Source organism: Pipistrellus hanaki, assembly GCF_964339955.1.
Source record: "Pipistrellus hanaki genome assembly, chromosome: 6".
Lineage (NCBI taxonomy): Eukaryota > Metazoa > Chordata > Mammalia > Chiroptera > Vespertilionidae > Pipistrellus > Pipistrellus hanaki.
In genome coordinates, this window is record NC_140508.1 from 59,910,209 (window position 1) to 59,931,097 (window position 20,889).

General features: G+C 38.3%; 1 protein-coding gene across 2 annotated transcripts in view; it reads left to right on the forward strand.

Moving 5' to 3' along the window:
• The window catches only part of PTPRM (protein tyrosine phosphatase receptor type M), a 606,371-nt gene that overhangs the window by 411,944 nt on the left and 173,538 nt on the right, over positions 1-20,889 (forward strand). For both annotated transcript variants that reach the window (XM_084887751.1, XM_084887752.1), the window contains one exon: positions 11,122-11,251. In XM_084887751.1, coding sequence (XP_084743877.1) covers positions 11,122-11,251 — 130 coding nt within the window. The remainder of the gene's footprint in view (positions 1-11,121; positions 11,252-20,889) is intronic.

Sequence of the window (20,889 nt, forward strand, 5' to 3'; positions counted from 1 at the left end):
ATTTTTTCAGACCCTGGGTCTGAAGTTGGAAAAATATAGTGGTGTGTAAGGGAATGAGAAGCATCACAATTTCTTCAACATGTTGTTTTCATTTGGGAGAGTGAAAAACTATCCCTGAGAAACAGTCTTTGAAAATAAGCCCGGCACCTGCCTTGGGCCTAATAAATGGCATCTGCTCAGCACATCTATCAGTATCTCTGATGAGCTTTCCCATTTGCTCTGCTGAACATCGAAGCAATACATCACTCAGCGATGTAATTGATGTTCAGTTTAATATGTATAACTTACTTATTGGTATTGCTAACGATGCAATTATTAATTCTGGTTTATTATTAATTATAACAGTTAATTCTTCAAGTTGGAGCTCTCTTAGTCAAAACACATTTTGGCAGATCAGTTTTTGTGTCTGGGAATTTGCCTAGGTGCTGTCTTATTTACTCAAAATTATTAACCAACTAGGCAGGTTCTTCTCCTAAGTCTTTAAATATTTTCTTTACCAAATGGTGCATATTTATGTACATGCACATGGGTAAAGACCACATCAGAGTGAGTTGCATGTCTTTTAGCCAGTTGGGGGCCTAATAAAAAGAATTTTCAGATTTCTACCTTATTTCATGAGTAAGAAGTTAGAAAATGATTTCAAAGCAGTCCTGTAAATGATGCAATCATTTTATTAAATGAAATGTTTCTAAATAACTTGAATTATATTAGCATCACCTTATTAAAGTTTCTCTCTTTTTTTTTCTAAAGAGCCCCAGACCATTGTAATTACTCTGCAGCAAAAACTTGAGCTAGTTTGAAGACTTCTGAAACAAATTCCAGATGTGATCATGAAAAATGGCCCATAGCCATTTAATCATTACAAGTATTGAGTTCATAACACTTTATTCTTGATGGATACTCATTTCATGTCTTCTCTGATATGTACCCAGTTAACTTTCCTGTCATTGATAGATACGTATTTCACTGCTTTGGTGGTGGAAATATAACATTTTGCCACTGGTATTTATTTTTATGCTCTTTCTTTCTATTAATCTCATTTTCCCATTGATGAAACTTTGGTCAGTAAATTTATTGGTAAAGACTTTTATCTGTCAGCAACATTCTGAGAAAAACCCGTCCTCTGTGCACTCTCTAGGCATGTTCAGGGTGCAGACATTTTCCTTCTCCCTCAGCATATTGCCTGAGTGCCCATGTGAGATGATTCAAAAATTTCTGCAAATGCCTATCTTCTTAATAACCCCTCACCAAATAATGGTCATTAGTGGGGGGTGGAGAGGGAGACACAAAATGCAATCTGTTGTCTTTATTTTCCACTTCTACCTTTTCTTCCTTTTTCTTTTCACTTATACCCATTGTCCTATGTCTGAGAACTTTAACATAAATGAGAAATGGATAAGTAGGCTGTGAAAACAACACAAATGAAAAAGACAGAAACATTTAAATGAGATTTATTGTGAAAAATCTTGGATTCAGCAAACACGTCTTTGCATATACTATGGACACATGATAAGATACTAAGCAAGATCTGTGAGGGTCAGAAAGTAAAAGCAACTTTGTCCCAAAGGGCTTATGTTAGAGTATGTGTGGCACAAGGGATTCACCAAAACAACTGCAGACAAGGTTGAAAATAGAAAGCTCTATGCAAGAGGGGTGAGGCAAGGTGCTCTTGAAGTCCAGTAGGAAAGAGAATACTTTCTACAACAGTGTTTGGGCTAAGTACCCTTTGAAGGTAAGAGGTATTTAAACTTTCAAAAAATGAGTAGGGGAGTGCTTCCATGCAGAAGGAGCATCGGGAAGAGGAAATGTTGGCTGAATGAGGAAAACAGAGCATTTCTATTTGGTTGGAACACAAGTGGATGAAGGAAAGTAGAAAGAGGACAAGCATAAAGTCAGGGAAGACCTTGATTGCCTTTTGAAATAAGCATTAGAAAGCCTTTGTTTTGTTTTGTTTTTGTTTCTGAAATGAAAGAGTGACCTGGTTAGAGTTGCTCTTTAAGAAGATCAGTGGGGCTGCAGTATGTAAAAGACTGGATGTGATATCTACTTGGGAGTCAAGGTCAAAAGTTCAGAAGAGATGTAAACTTGTTTGTGGCAGAGGGAATGGAGAAGGAATGGAGAAAGAATAGCATTCTTTGACTTTTTTTGAGATTGGGCAGGGTGGTGAGAACTGACCTCTCTAATATCTTGTGACTACTCTTCAACCCAAAGAGAGACTGAGAAAACCCCCCTTTTAATAGGTTTCATTTTTATGTGCTGAGGGTCAACGTGTCCTTTATATACAACAAAAAGTATTTACTTGTTCTTATCTTTATTGTGTACCTAGTATATTCTAAGCACTAAGGACACAGAGAAGGAAAAGGTGCAGCTTTTCTCTATAAGAACTTGAACTCCTGCTCATTCAAGCCTCTGTGTGAATGTTAAAAAAAAATAGGCCACATTCATACACAGGTCACACATGACAGTTGTTCTCTTTATAAATGTATCCTGCATATCTGAAGACATTCATTCAGGAAAGATTTATAAAGTGACCACTATGTCAAAGACATTGTGTTAATCTCAGGAAGTCAAAGGTGCACTCGTGAAAAGCTCCAGTGGAAGACAGTGGCATGGCACCTCCTGGTCTTTTCCTTGGTTAGATAAGTGACCTCAATTTCTTTTCCCTTTATTTATAGTCCTTTTTTCTGTGCTGTGGATCACCCGTATTTTTTTTTTTATTTGATTCCTTTTCAGCATTTCTACTTGGAACAGCCTTTTATAACCTGGAAGGATTATTGTGTGCATGTCATTCCTCTCGGACATTTCAGAATCACATTGACTGAATTGCCAGCCCTTTCTTCTCTGTACTTAGGCCCAGAAAGTCCTTCTTCCTCATTTCCTTCAGGATTTTAATTTTCTTATTGCATTGTTCTGCATTTCTGTTTGCTTGTTTGGTTTGGTTTTTTCTTGTGTTAGGCTCTCCTCTTTACAAAGGATCAAGATGATTTTGAATTTGAATCTTTTCTTCCGAAGTGTTGGCAGTAATCACCTGAGTTTACTATATTATTGGAGAAAGTTGTGATGCAGATCAACAAGAGTGGACTTCATAGACATACTTAGATCTAGAGCAGTGGTTGGCAAACTGCAGCTCGAGAGCCCATGCAGCTCTTTGGCCCCTTGAGTTTTTAGCAAAGGCCAGCTTAGGAGTACCCTAATTAAGTTAACAGCAATGTACGTACCTATATAGTTTAAGTTTAAAAAAATTTGGCTCTCCAAAGAAATTTCAACCATTGTACTGTTGATATTTGGCTCTGTTGACTAATGAGTTTGCAGACCACTGATCTAGAGTGTATAGCCTTCTCACTTACCTTCTTAGTGAGTTAGGGCAAGCTATCCTGACTGCTTCTGCTGCCTTGGTTTCCTCACTTGTAAAATGGTAGTAACTATACCTTCTGGTGTAATATTAAGTAGGAGTTGTGTAAGGTACCTGGCATTTAAAGTAGGTCTTCCAAAATATCAGCCTTCTTCCTGTCTAATTTAATAACATCAAGTCAGCATGCTTTAAATTCTTTTACACTTAAAAATATATTCTAGTCCATACTTGTGGTTAATTTTAAAACTAGGATTTTATTCTATCAGGTTTGTCTCTTCATTGTGTAAAAGGATATTTTAAAATAAGGCATTGAAAGAAATAGGCTAACTGATAAACAATAGCAATATATTAGTCTGGGAAAACCTCTTTCACAGATTTTTTTGAACAACAGGTCTTGAGTTGGATTTTTTTTCATATTTGTAGGGAATGAGGTGTTACATATAGATTCCTGGGTTCTACCTCAGACCCTGGATCCAGTCAGTGGGAAACCCAGCCATCTGCAGGTTTCGAAAACTCTACAAATAACTCTTAAAGTCTCTTTCATTGGAGAGTCTTTGTTCTAAAATATATTGAACAGAATGACACAATTAATATCATTCTTATTTATTAAAGAATTTCATTGTTTGAGGGAAAATTGCCTGTTTACTAAGTCAGAGTTTGGGGATTGTGTGACCCCATTTTCTCCTAAGACTCCAAGAATCCTTCGTACATTGTGTGTACGTACCTTGTGTGCATGTGGCTTACTGGCCTGTGAGGCACTTCACACTTCTGCATGATTTTGCGAGACTATATTTTTGAACCTCAGAAATACTGATTATTCTAGCAAGCAGAGAATTTTTTAGGTATATGCACTTATTTTTTGATAAGATAGTAAATGATATCCCTAACCTGTTTGGCTCAGTGGGTAGAGTGTTGGCCTCGGGACTGAGGGGTCCCAGGCTTGATTCTGGTTGTGTGGGCACATCCCCAGTGGGGGGCGTGCAGGAGGCAGCTGATCGATGCTTCTCTCTCGTCGATGATTCTATCTCTCTTTCCCTCTCTCTTCCTCTCTGTAAAAAAAAATCAATAAAATGTATTTTTATAAAAAAGATAGTAAATGACAAATTCCAGGCAGCAGATAAAAGTTCAATAGGTTTTGCAAACGCCTACAACTTTATTCAGGAAGCTGTGGTGATTCTTTGTCCCACAGGAATGATTTTTAAGAACTAAACATAAGCTAGGTCATAACCCAAAGGCACAAAGTCTATAAGAAAATTTGAGGGGTAGTGGTTTTTATTTGAATGCCTTCAAACTCAGTTTCAGACAAACTGTTTGAAATGTCCACTCTTAACTGGTGCAACCTGGAAAACATCTACTCGCGTTGCCTCTCTGATTACTCACTTTATATGAGAGGCTAACACAGTTGATACCTTATTATTGACAAATTCTTTTTTCATTTTATTACTTGACCATGATTTGAGAAATGCAAATGAAAAACATAAAGCTATTTCATCAGAATAGTAACAGCACTAATAATTCTCTTGAAACTTTTAGTGCCTAGATAGTAAGTGATATCAGGCTTTGATAGATCATCTTTCCCACTGGGTGTTGGCCACATCAATAACTGAGACAGTAACTGTCATGAAATTAAAGCAAAAATAAAGAAGTAGATTGATTTTCTAAAGATGGCATATATCAAACAATCCAATATCTCAATTTTATATGAAAAATTATTATTCTGATTATTATTTGTAAGTCATACACACTCTGCATGCCCTACGGTGGAAATTAGGTACAAAGGAAGAATTACAAATTCAAAAGCATAATCAGGTTACAAACAATACATAAAGTGTGAATGAAGATTATTCCTAGGAAGAAAAACCCTATCTAATTTAAATGAAAAATCGGGGAGATGTTTTGTATTATGTATAATGTTAAGGTCCAACTGAAAAACCTAAGCACAGACAGCAAAGAATTCAAACTCTCTGAGCACAAGACATGAATGAACTGTCTCACATAATCTTTAAAACCAGGTTGTTGCTATTTTTAAGAAAGAGAAAAGTAATCCACCTCTGCAAACGGTAAAAAGAAAAAGCCAGGAGAATTCATTAAAATAAATTTTCCCTCTATAAAGTCATAAAAATGTTAGCATAAAATGTATAAGGCTTCCTTAATTGAAATTTTACAGTATCTTTTGGGAACAGTGCTCTTTGAGCCACACTTGAAGTAACAATACTTTTTATATATTGCCATAGCTTCTACTTTATTTTCTACTTTTTTCTTGAGTTTCATTTCATAAGTTTTCTTGAACTCCTCAGTTTCTCTTTTCAGCAGCAGTAGCCTCCATGGTTGCTGTCCCCAGGGTCTCTTCCCCCCAACCTCCCATATACCAGGAGTGTTTGGTATTTGTTGAGCCACTGAAGCGTTTTGTACGTAGCAAGATGAAGTATTTTGTTGCTTGGAGTCAGTTCAAGCATTGAACCAAACAAAGCACGTTTCCCCAGGAGGAAGCTGGCCATGTATTTCCATGGCCCCGGCATCCACACAGGCCTTTGCACTCCGACACCTGAGCTCACCTGTGTGCAGCCAGTGGGGAGCCTGTGCTAGTCCCTCCTGTCCTTTCAGTTTGCCCCCTTAGATCAGACATTGGAGGCTCCTGGCCAAGGTGAGGCAGTAGCCTTCCCATGGCTCTCTGACTGCACTTCCTTTCCACTCTTCAGTGAGCCTGGATGTTGAGTACTGCCCAGGTATTCTCATCAACGGCTCCTCTACATTAATATCTCTGTCTCTCGCTCTCTCGCTCTCTCGCTCTTATTCTCTCTCTCCCTCCTCTCTTTCCTTCCTCCTCTCTTTCTTTCCCTCCCTCCTGCTCCCCCCCATCTCACCCCCTCTCACTCTCTCTCTCTTCACCTCCTAAGTATCCTTATGCAGTCTTATGGTTTTAAATACCATCTTTTTTGCTGCCAACCCCAAAACGTATGATCTAAACGTAGATTCTAAATTTAGATGTCTCCCCACTATTTCCAACTGCCTACCTACTTTTATCTCCTGTGGATGTCTAATGTCTCAAAACTAACTTGTCTCAAACCAAATTCCTGACTCTCCCCGCTACCTGCCTCTTCAGTTCTCTACATTTCAGCAAACAGCAACTCCATCTTGCCAGCTACTCGTGCCAGAAGCCCGGATGTTATACCAACACACCTGCACCCTGTTCACGGGCAAATGTATCTCAAGTTTGACCTCCACTGCTACTGTCTTATTCCAAAGCATCCTAATCTCTTGTTGGTTTATTGCAATAGCCTCACCCCTGATATTCCTGTTTCTACAATTGACACCCTCCCCCAGCCAATTCTAAACACCACTGCCAGTGCGATCCTGTTAAAACATAAACCAGACCACATCACTCCTCCACTCACAATCCTCCCATAGCTCCCATCATGCAAAGACAAAGCCAAGTCTTTATAATGATCTATGGAGGTGCCCCCACGCTGGCATTTCCCCGCCACTCTCCCCAGCTTACTCTACTCCAGGCACACCTCCGTATTTCACAGTCTCATCTTGTACCTTTGAACTTTTTCTTCCCACTGCCTCAGTGCTCCTTCCTGAATGCCATCCTCTCTCACTCCCCTTCCTCTTTCCTGTCTCTGCTCAAGTTTTATTTTCTCAATAAATAACCCCCATCTCAGATCTTACTAGCACCTGCCTGCCCTCCTAGTTCCCACTCTATTGCGCATGTTTCTCTGTAGCATCCATCACCCATTCACATCCTGCACAGGGGATTGGTTTCCATCCGAGTCTCTTTCCCTGCAAGCATGTACCCACCCTTCAGCAGAGGTTCTGGCGCCCCAGGTGCTTCTCACCTTCCTCTCCCTCCCTTTGGAAGGCTTCCTGTTTCCTCCAGGTGAGCCTATCTCGATGCTGTGGGAGGGTCACTAGCTCCAGGCCACAGTGATGCCTCCCTTGCCTTCTGGCCTCGCAGCCTGACCTCTTCGGCGAAGTTTTGTGCATCCTGATCAGTAATCAGAACTGGGCCCAGACCTCAAGCCTGAGGCTGAGGCATCATGTTCTCAGGCTGCCATGCTGCTGTTATGCCATCTAACATCAGTCACTGGGCCAAAACTGGCTGTTTTCTGCCAATTTAAAAACCAACCAAATACTGCATTGGGTAATTGGGTTTGGGTTTTTGTTTTAGTTTTAGAATTTATTGTTTTTTTTACATTAGACATTATAGCTGAAACCTTAAATAATGCAAGTTCCCTGGAATACCACTTTTTTAGAAATTTTCTCAGTCATCAGAACAAAACAAAACAAAACAAAACAAACCCATAGCTGTCACTAGGCGTCAAGTGGAACGGGCATCTGTGAAGATTGTGCACCATGACTTTCGTAGCTCCTTCTCCTCCATCTCTCAGAGACCTTTTAGCTTATTCATCATTTTAATGAGCATGTTTAGGCCTAGATACTGCCCATTGATAAATGTATATATTTGAATCTATTCTTTTTTATAAAGATCTAAATGTGCAGTAAACTCCAAGCAGAATGCACAGCATGGGGGGGGGGGGGGAAATGCCTTTCCATGAATAATTAGAATTTATATATCCCCTAAAAAATGAATGAAAGTTTATGCCATTAAAAACCTGGCAAGAAAATAACAAGACAGAGGGGGAAATATTATGAAAACAGCCCTTTGCCAAGCAGTTTGTAAAGTATACTGTTAAATTCAGAGATTTGGGTGGAGGGCAGGGAACAAGCTGTCATTTGCAATGACATTCTGTCCGAGGCTGACTGACAGCTCGCCAACACATGTTTCCAAAGAAACAAAGTAGAGAGAGGAGCATCCTCTCTATGGAAGGAGAAGATGGAGGTACTCATTTCAGGGAGGGCTGGAGGGCAGGCAGAGAAAGACAGGAATGACACGTATCTCGAGTGAACCTGGAATTAACGACACACACCTCAGGGCCGTAATTTATTTCATCCCAACTTGTATCTGCGTTCATGCTTCCCCAGAGTAGCGCTAAGCACGGATGTGGGACTCACCCTCGTCACTCAGGCACATCGCAGGGATCCAGCGGCTGTGCCCTGTTGCAGGCAGAGGGTGGGTGGCTCCCAGGCAGCACCAGGCAGCCTCCTTGTCCTTCTCTAGTTTGCCCTCCATTTTGTATGATTGCCACCCTAACCACATTGCAGCTGTGTCCTGCAGAGATAGAACATTTCATTTTCTTGACCTGCAATGTGAAATGAGTTAAAAGTAAGTGCTAAAGAATGATAATACTGAGGTTACGGTGGCTGCATAGCAATGTGCTTGCCTGCTTCCTGTAGGGAATGAAAGGCTGCAGGGGCGATCTCTCTTCCTGACCCGAAGATGTATAGAGTCATTCGCCAATTCTCACAGGACACAGGCCCAAAGCTAAAGGAACACACAGTAGTTGCCTGGTTAACTGAAGCAAATGCATGGCCATTATCAGGACAAACTCTTACTGAATGTTTACAACATATGGGTTGTAGCCATGTATTTTTATATTACAATTTTCTGAGCTAAAGTTCCTTTCCCAAGTTTTGTATATACTGGCATACTTTGGTTACAAAAAAAACAAAACAAAAACAAAAACAAAAAAACTTAGTTAATCATCTATATAGAAAATATATTTGGAGAACTTGCAATCTATAACTAGGTTTGTAAGATGCAAGGAATGAGCCCCAATATGCCAACATTTGGAAGAATAAAACTAAATTTATTTTACTATTTTTAAGTTAAGATTTTGTAATTGGGTAGAAAAATTCAAAACTAGAAACACTGAACCTTTTTTCAGTTTTGTGAATTTGAAACATTGTTTTTACATAGATTACTTTTTTAACTTTTCATTTATCCTTTTACAACATACACATTTTTTAATTCTCACGTGAAGGTATGTTTTTAGTTTGTTTTAGAGAGAGAAGGAGGGAAAGAGAGAGGAGAAACACTGATGTGAGAAAGAAACATCATCTGTTGCCCCCCGCATGTGCCCTGACCGGGGATTGAACCTGCAACCTCTTGGTGTACAGGATGATGCTCCAACCAACTGTGCTACCCAGCCAGGGTTATGACATATACGTTTTATCTTTAAATTTTCCCCAGCAACGTATTTAGTGTAATAATGTCCTCCAAATATCCCACTTGGTTGTTTGTTCCAGTGGCATATTGGAGTAGTATACTTAAGATTGTAATTATAATAAAAGGAGAAAACAATAATGATTTCAAGGTTTATCTAGACAACTAGTTTGAGAGATATCCATTCAAACAAAATAACAGGGCATCCTTTGGAAGTGGTCAGAAATAAAAATGACCTATCAAGAATTACCTATAAGGTTTTGCATTTAATAAGGTATCTGTTGTACAGCACTGCTTTCTGTACGATTGTCACTTTGATTGGAATGTACACACGGAGTGCAACTCAGATCAACATGGCCTCTGTGCACTTCGTGTTTCTCCCTGACCTTGACTATCTTCTACAGTCCGATGTCCACAGCTATGTTCAGGCTGCAGAATCATCTATAAAATCTTAATGTGGATGCCTTTTGAAAGAAACGTTGTTAGTATGCTCCCAATGGAAACAGATGAAAAATTACATCTTGACACTCCCTACTTCTCTGACATGACTCATCTTAGAACAAACCCATTCTAAAATGCACCACACACAACGAGGGTTAAGGTTGTCAAGTACCAGTTGAAGGATGAATGGAAAACACAATGCAATGGTAGGAAGGGGTGGTACCAACATTCAATTTTAATTACATTTTTACCAATGAAACAAGAAGGAAAATCTAAGGTGAGAAATTTGAACAGATGACATTCCTCCTTTCAGGATGATTTGTCAACCTAGCGAGGGTGGCGTGATGGCTCAGATGCTGAGCACTATCTCGTTTTGATTAAAACGTTAGAAGCCCTTAAAAAATGGATTCTGTTTAGTGAATTGAACATTACCTTCCTAATATTTTTCATCCTGAGCTCATTTAGCAGAGGAAATGGATATTTCATCTGACGTTGATGTGACATTCCATCACATTATACCATAAACAGGACAAACGGTGTTTTGGAAATGAGAAAGCAGGAGAGCTAAGACAGCCACCATTGTAAGGCTTTGGTTATCTCATTTCAACAGATATTAAATGTGGGTGCCAGTAGTGTGATCATCAGCTGCTTCCTACGTTGTATAAATTGCTTAGAAGGAGTCTTTTGCCTACCAGATGTGACCTAGATTTAGATTTCCAAAGACAGAGGGGAAAAATCTCTATTGTGTTAAAAAAAAAAAAAAACAACAACAATTGCTGGTAAAATGCATGGTAAATGAGCTTATCTCACTTTTCCAGGTGTGTGGTTTAATATGTTATAGAATTACTGGTTCATTTATGAAAAATAATTGAGGAAACTATTCCAGCAAATCAAATTTGGATAAAGGCTTAGGATAGCAATTGTGTTGTTAGCAAGTTTTAAAATGGCAGAAAGAGCAGGGAGCCAATAGAGATAATAAAAATATAAAAAACTGTGTTTGAGAAGAGTTTCTTGTAAAAGGGTCAGTTCTGGGTGTGCTATCCAGCTCATGTTATAATTTAGTAAAATGCTGAAGAACAATGTGAACAATTACACTCCTTCCAGTGATTTTGAAAGCTGTTGAAAAAGTCAAAGCTTGTCTGTCTGCAGGCTCTGATAAGTCTTATTACTGTGCTACATGCAGCAGGGGGAAAAAATTAATGTAACATCTCTATTCTCTCTTACTCACCCTCTTTTCTTTCTCATTTCCTTTCATCTTTAGGAGCTGCTACTCCAAAACCTGTCCCAGAGCCTGAGGAACCAGACCATACAGTTAAAATTGCTGGAGTCATTGCTGGCATCTTGCTGTTTGTTATTATATTTCTTGGAGTTGTGTTGGTAATGAAGAAAAGGTGAGCTCCTCACTATTGCTAAAGATGTGGTGCTATTCCATTGTTGCCAAGTTGCTTCATGTGTGTAAAAATAGTCCGTTATTGAATTGGCTTTGATGACCAAGACACATCTGTGACTCTGATTGTTGATATTTTTCATCATGTAGCATTCAAGGTTATGGGACAACATTTAGAATAAGTGGTTACTTTGTATGAATATGCAAAGCAAATCATGCCAAGTTAACATAAAAGTCATGTGCTTTCCCACAAGTCAGTATGTAAAGCTCTACATAATCTTTAAAAACATTTATTCACCAGGAAATATTTAGTACTGATTTTTGATGTGCTAACATATTTGATGTTCTTGGGGATACGAGAAAGAAGACTTCCTAATCATTATAATGAAGATCAGGGTGACAGGATGGAGCCCACGTTATGTGCAGGCACCATGTTTGGGGTGAATCAGCACAACACCCCATGAGAAAGAGACCCCATGAGAAAGAGACTCTCAAAGAACAGCCTGGCAGAAACACCGGGCATAACGTGCTTAAAGACAAGAACTAGAGCACATGGCATGTTATGAAACTGCACTGTCTAGCCAAGGGGTGGTCTCAGGGAGGAGGAAAACAGATACAGCTATAGTAAGTGATCCTTACCTCTGATGCTTGAAAAATATACAGTGCCTTCTGTTTTGTGAAAATAAGCAAAAACTTGTTTAGTAATAATACAATGTTTAATTTATATAAAAATTATCAACATAAAAATATAGATGGTAAAGGAACTACTAGATAAATTTTCCCAAACAGGGAATACTCGGATCTTGTTTCTTTATAGTTTTAAAATAATTATAGTGTGGAGTAAAGTCATGGATGGTTGAGGGTGAGGATGGAGAAGGTGGGAAAATGAGGTCTTGGAAGTTTTATCTGGTCATCTAAGGAGACTGGAGATGGCCCTAAAATCAGCTGTTGGCCTTTAAGCAGGTAGTAGTTTGATACAATTTTTATCTTAGAAAGAGAACTCTGATGTTAGGGTTGAGCACAGTGTGGGGAGGAAAAGAACTGGAGTCAGAAAGACCAGTTGAATGAAGAGGGAGAACCTTTAGAAAAATTAGGAGAGAAGGTAAGTTTCTGTAGCCATCTGTAAGCAGAAGCTGAGGATGATGGAATAATGCAGAAAGAATCTAGTTTACTGTGACCAAAATGTGAAATATAGAAAATACAATAGAACATATTTGGGGAGTGAAAATGGAGAGTTCATCTTGGCACTTTGTTAAGTTCACTCTCCCTGTAAAGTCGTGGACATACCCACTAGGCCATTGGACATGCCAGTTGCCATAGTTAAAGTTATAGTATGTCCTGGAGTGGAAGCCATAGGTTTGGATGAGGTCACTCAAAGGTAAGTGTAGAATGAGGAGAAGGAAGTCAAGGAAGAAGTTAAAACCTTGGGTAACAACAGTTTTTAAGGGGTAAGTTAGTATCCAAATGTGTGTGTGTGTGTGTGTGTGTGTGTGTGTGTGTATGCACTTTTTTTTTTATTACTTCTTTCTTATTTGATAGTCAGGCCTCAAGACAAAATATTGCTCTCTTCCAGCTATTTTTATCACTAATGGGTCCCCATCACTTGAACTCTTCCTTTTCACAGTCATACATCTATATTCCTTTCTCTCTTTTTTCACATCATTTTATTTCTCTTCTTATTTTTAATTCTTTTTTTTTGTTTCATTTCACTTATCTGTACCTCTTTTCTTTACACTTCTTTTCTTCTTTTTGGGCTATTTATCTCTTTATTTCTTCCTCCCATATATTTTTTCTTTTTCTTTTTTTCTACTTTACTTCTGTCTTACCTCTCATATTTTTTCTCCTGTATGTACTTTCTCTCTCTCCACCTCGATGTTTAAGTATATTGTACCAATGTTCTGTACTGTTGGGTATAGGGTTTTTTTAGTATGATTCTGTATAAATTCTAACACTAGGCCTTCTATGCCTGCATATTAAAATTAAACATTTTGGAGAGATTCATATCAGATGTGGAAATACATGGAGTTTTGTGTCATCTGGCAAGCAGTTGCCCTTGTGACCTTAGCAAAGTGTGAACTCACCCTCCCAGGGTCTAGCTCTGCTGGTTCTCTCAGGTAGTCATGGAGGTGATGTCATAAATTATGCATTTGAAGATATTGCCTGTGGTAACATATGCCCTTGATACAACTTTAGACTAAATACCAATAACTCATATTAAATTTAAATGATTATATACTACATAATCTTAAAAGGTTTGTTTTCAAAGCATGTGCCACTTTTGTATTTGCTTTTTTTTTTTCAAATATAGGATATGTTTTATAAGGCAATTTACCGTGCCTATAAGTACAAAACTTATGATTTAGACCTGAACAGTAGTCATGTTGTACAAACTATCATATTTAACAGAAATTCCTTTTTTTTAAAATATATTTTATTGATTTTGTACAGAGAGGAAGGGAGAGAGATAGAGAGTTAGAAACATCGATGAGAGAGAGTCATCGATCAGCTGCCTCTTGCACACCCCCTACTGGGGATATGCCCGCAACCAAGGTACATGCCCTTGACTGGAATCGAACCCGGGACCTTTCAGTCCCCAAGCCTACGCTCTATCCATTGAGCCAAACCGGTTTCGGCTTAACAGAAATTCTTAAAATTTCCAATTGTTCAGGGTTTTACCCAAAAAATGTTTTAAAAGTTTTGTGTTTAAACATAATAGTTAAAACATGATATTGATCATGGATAAGTTGCTGGAATGCTATTGATGTGTAATAAGCTACATGGTTTGGTTATCAGGAACACTGAATATATATTTTTTTAAAATATATTTTATTGATATTTTACAGAGAGGAAGGGAGAGAGATAGAGAGCTAGAAACGTCGATGAGAGAGAAACATCAACCAGCTGCCTCTTGCACACCCCCTACCGGGCATGTGCCCGCAACCAAGGTACATGCCCTTGACTGGAATTGAACCCGGGACCTTTCAGTCCTCAGACCGACGCTCTACCACTGAGCCAAACCGGTTTTGGCTGAATATATTTTTTATTGAGGAACACTTGACATCTAACATTTTATAGTTTCAGTAAAGCATACATTTAAAAATTATCACCACAATATATCTAGTCACTGTCTATTACCAATTACATAGTTACAAAAATACTTTTTCTTGTGATGAGGACTTTTTAAATGTACTCTCTTAACAATTTTCAATTATGCAATGCAGTATTTCTACCTTAAGTCACCATGCTGTACATTACATTCCCATCACTTTGTAGCTGGGAGTTTACACCTTTTGACCTCCTTCTCTCATTTCAGCGGCTCCCCTACCCCCCAAACCCATTCCCGACCCCAAGAGGAACACTGAATCCAGACTTGGAATTCCTAGATCTGTATGTTAACTAACGTTGTGTTTCTGAACTTTTCGGGGCCTTAGTTTTCTCATTTGTGAATTGAGAGACTTGCACTATATGATCTCTGAAGTTCCTCCCAATTTCAAAGTATCAGGTTTTCTATTATGTAGCAGCCTATGGTGAGAGTACTATACATTTGCTATTCTAGAAGTACAGTGCGTGGCTCTTACTGTATTTCATTATTTAAACATACCCAGTGTTTCTTTCAAAGGCTCTCTTTGCTCAGTCAATTCAAGTCTAGAAGTGTTAGTTGATGAGTGGTTTATCTTTTAGCCACAAGGGAAGGAAAGAGAAGAAAGGAAAAAGAATTACCTGGGATTAAGTATAGTATTGGTCATTTTGCTGGTTAGAGCCTAATGCTAATCCGATTTTGACTTCCAGTCCTGTGAGAGCTAGTTAGCCTATTTTTCTTCTACCCACAGTATTGAGTTGGCCATTGGTATAAAGACAGACTGGGCCCAAGAGAAAGTATGGGTGAAACAAATTCATTAAAATTTCTTGAAATACAATCTGTTGTCTTTCTCCTGAGGAAGTCAGTAGTTACTGTCTGTGTTTGTTAGCAGGCCAGGCCAGGTCTGAGATCTTGAGAGGAGGAACAGCAAATATTATTGGGAGGCATTTTCCGTTATTAGCTTAACTAAGTTTGCATTACCTTCTGAAAGACAAACCTCCTATAAAAAATAGTTACTGGCCCATCCAGTGTGGCTCTGTGAGTCAGCATGGATCTGTGAATCAAGAGGTTGCCAGTTTGATTCCTGATCAGGGCACATTCCCAGGTTGCAGGCTTGATATCCAAGTAGGGGGTGTGTAGGAGGCAGCTAGTCAATGATGTTTCGATCTTATCAATGTTTCTATCTCTCGATCCCTCTCCCCTCTCTCTCTAAAAATTAACAAAAACATATTTTTAAAAATAGTTGCTGAAGGGAGACCTCTAGTAAACATGGAAAGTCTGTTCAACTCATACTAACTGATGAGATTCTTAGGCAATGATGACTAAAAACAGAAGTGATCATCAGTTATATTTAGCTAGAATGTTTTATAAACCTTTCACATATTAATGACTAATTGTTAATTTGTTTATAAATATTAATTCATTTGAGACTTTCCGGGACTAATTTGAAATATTTTCCTTAAAAACTGATACAAAACCCTTACATTTATTACCTGTTTGTTCCCTAAGTAAAGCAAATTTTTATTATCTTTATCTTTCCCAAAAACATGCTTTCTTTTGAGGTGCAGTGTTAGATGCCACAAGTGTTAAGAAAGAAAAGGTATGAGGTGAATAAAAGCTTCATACATGATAATATACTCTGAGTAGGAGATATGTAGCTTTATCATGTTTCATTGAGTATTGTTAAAATATCTACATTTTCAACAGTTTCCATAGCAATGATTTATCTCAATAACATGTTTGACAGAATGTAGCATACAAGCACCATCAGTTTTATGCTGATAAATTATATTTACTATTGTTCTAAAATTTCTATAGATCTTTTAAAATTTTGAGAACATTTATATTAATTACAGTAAAATTCCAGTCTCAGCTGATGTGGTAAGTAGAAATGACAGAGGTTGTGGCTCTATGGAAATAATCAAAGAAATATGCATTCATGGTCAAAATAGCAAATGTTGGCAATTCAACTACATGAACATTTGTTCTAGGTAAATATGACTATTTTAATTCTGAAGCACTATACCTCTACCTTCTTTCCTCAACACATTTTAACAGATGTATATTTGTCATTAAATGCAAATGCTGCATATCTCGTTAAACATTTAGCACCCATTATATTATATCTAAACAGTACTGCTACTTCCAAGAAAAAAAGTCTCAGTAAAAATAGGAAGTATTTCTGAAGACATCATGAAACAAAAAGAATAAGAGAGAAACTGATGAAAGCCCTATTTTCAAAGAGATGCCTGCAGCATGTGGCTGGAGGCAAGCTGACATTAAATGCAGTTCTCCCACTATACCGGTTTACCCCCGAGATAAGAATTTCTGTTCCACTCTAACCAAGTGTGCATTGTATGTGGAAAATATTTTAAGCCTGGAAGTTTTATTCAGTGTCCTGTTTCAAAGTCACATTTTCAGAATCTGCATTAAGGAAAGTAGACATTTCTTTGTGATTGTTATTTAGAATGTGAATACTTCATATGCAGCCATATAAATAATAGCCAGATGCCGAGACTGTTCTACTCTAGCGCATGCGTTGGCATGCATGAAACAGGCGTACACACAAATGAACATGGATATGGCATACTAATTTGTCAACTAGCTCATGGCCCTTCAGTTTTCTAGATGATGATTGAAACAACATGTTGTACAGAGATAAGTTAATCAAAATGACCTTTTTTAAAGTCTCCTCTAACCTGGACTTCATATGATTACCTGAATAGCTCCTACATGAGCCACTATTTTGGACTCAACCAAAAGGTTGAATTATATTCCATTGGAGGTTCTTTGGGAACTCTTTATAAGGAAGGTTTTATTTTAAAAAGAGTGTGGGGAGATATAGGCATAGTTGTGAGTGCACAAAACAGAGTTATTCTTGTGTTATTATTTATTTATATTGTATTTTCCATCTGAATGACTATAAACCTACTTTGGCACTACCTGTGGTTCATAGAGTGGGAAAAACACAAGGCCTGATATTTTACTTGGGATCATAGTCCAAACCTGTCATCTTAGTGAATCCAGGAATTCAAACTTACCAGTATCATTTCTTCAATTCTTATTACTTTTGTTTTATATTAATGACTAAAACAGTATTGAAAAATACTTCGATTATATGGGGGGAGGGGGAATTTTATATATATATGCGAATTTCTAACCTGACTTCTTTGAGCAAGGTTTGTGATCCTTCTTCTACTAACATAAGTCTAAATTTCTTTTTAATAAAAAGAATTGTATCTGGAATCTTTAAACTAGGTTCATTTATAGGAATTCACATAAAATTAATTGTTAACTAGAAGAGACCGGAGGAAGGAATGCTTTGTTTTGTTTGTTTGTTTGTTTGTTTGTTTGTTTTGGTGGATCTCAGCATTACAAGATGTAATACTGTATTAAATAATATAATGACTTGAATAGGAAAGGCATGTTTTTGCCCAGTATCCTCCCTAAGTGGGCTTCAAAGCGATTAATGCTTCACTAGACCTACTGGATGCAGCTTTTGTTATTTTCGCACGTGCTGTTTCTTTATTAGCTCTGCAATGGTGGAACTAAAGTAAAGCTATTTTTTATGGCAACTAATAAAAATTGACTCATTTATTAAATTCAAATACTAAATTTATCAAATACTTCTATTTGTAAAATCAACATACTTCTACTTATAAAAACAGAAAATTGGCAAAAATATAGTCCAGGTTATCCTATCCAAGAATGGCCCATTTTTCTCTCTCCTGCACATGCAAAGGCATGAATACACCTTTCTAAAGTTAATTATGTTTCTGAGATGGCTTGAAGCAGCGCCTTTCTGGATAGCAGAATTCTAATTTGGACCCACAAATTTGGTACTTCACTTACTTGCCCCTCATTTCAGAGCTCACAGCACACTCTCATTGCATTCAAGCTCTTGAATGCAGGAGCCACCTGTCTTTCCTATTAAATTATAGCATGTTAAAGGCTGCGATGTGATCCTTTTTAATCATCTTTGACTCCTTCCCACATATAGTACAGTACTTTTCCCGTCGTAGATATGTAATATATTTAATAATTAAAGACAAAATATACTTCTTTAATACAAGCCCTTCAGTGCAACACTAGACTTTGAATTGTTTTGGCTTTTTATTTACAGGGATGTAAATTGTATAATATCATAATATATTTTATTAATTTTTCTGAAGTGCAGGCAGTCCATGGACAGATTCCCTGTTTTAATTAAATGATTTTTTTAAAATTTGAATTTCTTAAGTTTTTAATTTGAGATATCAGAAGATGAACAGAGATATATTTAAATTCAGATGCAGCTTAATTAAAAGAAAAATATGCTCATAATTATCATTTATTTTTAAAACCCCTTTGAATCTTTTAGATATATAGAGTACTCTGTTGCATATTTTTCACTAGTAACATCAATTTGGATAAAAATTGTTATATTCAAAAATGAACAATCAGCCTCAGGATGAATTTTTCTTCATGGCATGAGCATTGGTCCTAAATAAATTAGAATAACCAATTTTTCAGGTCTTCCATGCAGTGGGTTTATAATGGAAATGTTCAGGCTGATGTCTAGCTATGCCAGGACTCTTTGTAACTCACCCAGGTCTTCTCATTTCCTGGCTAGACTGCTAATAGCTCTTCCCTGCATCCTTGCATGGAATTGTTCCTTCGAGTGTGATTTTGATAAGAATTTATGATAAGTAATGGTTCACTGTATAGTTATTGGGAGCTAACACACTGCCCTTTATCTTTTTACTTTTTTTGTCTAAAGCCTGTGAGTTGTGGGTTTGAGTCAGCAGTCAGTTTTTTGAAGAAATTGGCCATTTCTCCAAGAGAATGGTCAGCTTTAATGCCCAATTCTTAGGCACTGTCTTACCCTTTACCAAAGGGAAGAGTGGAAAATCTCGGAAATATGTTATGATCTTAAAAATGAAGTGGTGACATAGCATTAAATGAAATTCTTAACCCAATGGCTATCATCTGGGAGTGGTGTTGCCCACTTAGGGGACACTTGAAAATGCGTGAGAGTGTCTTGCTGAAAATGGCTTCATTATATTGTGTTTGTTGACTGTATAGCTATGTTGCTCCAGTAGTCAAGATTTTCCTTCTATAATTGGTTGAGCTAGGGTTGACTCAGAATTCCGATTCTAAGATTCATCTTAAGAGACACAGCCAGAACTGCCTCTGGGGCCACTAAAATTGCTACTGACTCCTGGATTTCTCTCTCTAATCCAAGCTGGGAATCTCTAGACAGCAGATGGGTCTCAGCTAGTAACTAACATCTATAAGATTGCATTCCTCATAGGAGTAACATTAAATGTTTAAAATTTTGTTTACAGTATTCATATTTCTGGTCCGTTAAAATGGTTTCCCCACTGTAGGAGAGAGTACCGGGCTGCCCCAGCAATGTTCACCTTTGTGGATGGCCATGTTCCAAAGGACGCTGGCCCACACTAGCGCGGCCCTCTGTCCAGAGCTGACTTTCTGAAGGATTGTGCCTGGCTGACCAAGTCAGAGCCCTGAGGGCTGTAGGTTCTCCTGCTGCTTAGTGCAGAGCAGGAAACAAAAGCAGGAAACCTGGAGATTGTTGTGAGAACAGGCTCTTTGCTGACACTGTGGCTGTTGATTTCTTTTGGCAGGGTTTGAGAAGGAGTAAGATTTATCAATCTGCTGTAATCTGAAAATAAGCAGACAATATATTTCCCTATAGATTCTTTAGCCTCCACCCTAACACATGCATACACACATGCACACGCACACACACATACTATCTATGAGAATTCAAATTTAAATAATCTCCTGACGTGCCCCATTGTCCAATTCACGGCCTGGTGACCCCACTTGACATCAGCTGCAGTTAAGAAAATGCCCTGATGCTTTTGCTGCAATGAATACTGGAGTCCTATGGGCACATCTAACACACCAGACACCACAGCCCTACCACCCTCTCCACAGTGGCATCTAGCACCTTCTTAGGAGCCCACAGACTCCTAGGAGCCACTTCCCAGCCTCACTGTGGCTCCCTCCCCAGGGCCAGGCCCACTGCTTTCACTCCATGGCAGGAAATGGCTCAGGTGCCTGAGCACAGCAGGCTTCCCTTCAAGAGCAGTATGCTTTTCCGCTATCCTAATTGCTGGGCTGGTGCCTGGGCTGAAATGACCCATCCATTTGGATCTCCAAACAGCTTTTAACTCTTGATCCAAAACTTCTCCCTAAATTCTAAAATTGTGGGTTTTTATAACCCGGAACTTTGAGTGCAGGGCTGCTTCTGTAACCTTGCCTATGTCTGGATGAAGTCTAGTGTAGGGAATGTTCCCTTAGGTAGCTGCGTGCTGTCAGTGTTGCGAGGGTGAGGTCCAGGCTCTTCACCCCTTAATTAGTGCATGTCCCTCCACTGTCCAGAGCTGATACCAGTTAGTGATCGCTTCCCAGGGAAACCTGCCAAACACAGAGCCCAGGACAGAACGTAAGTAAATGGTTCTTATGCTGTGTGCCTTTTTATTTGTATGATTGACACTGATGTAAAGAATAACAATGGCCACACCATTGAACCGCAGTTATAAGTCATTAACTAA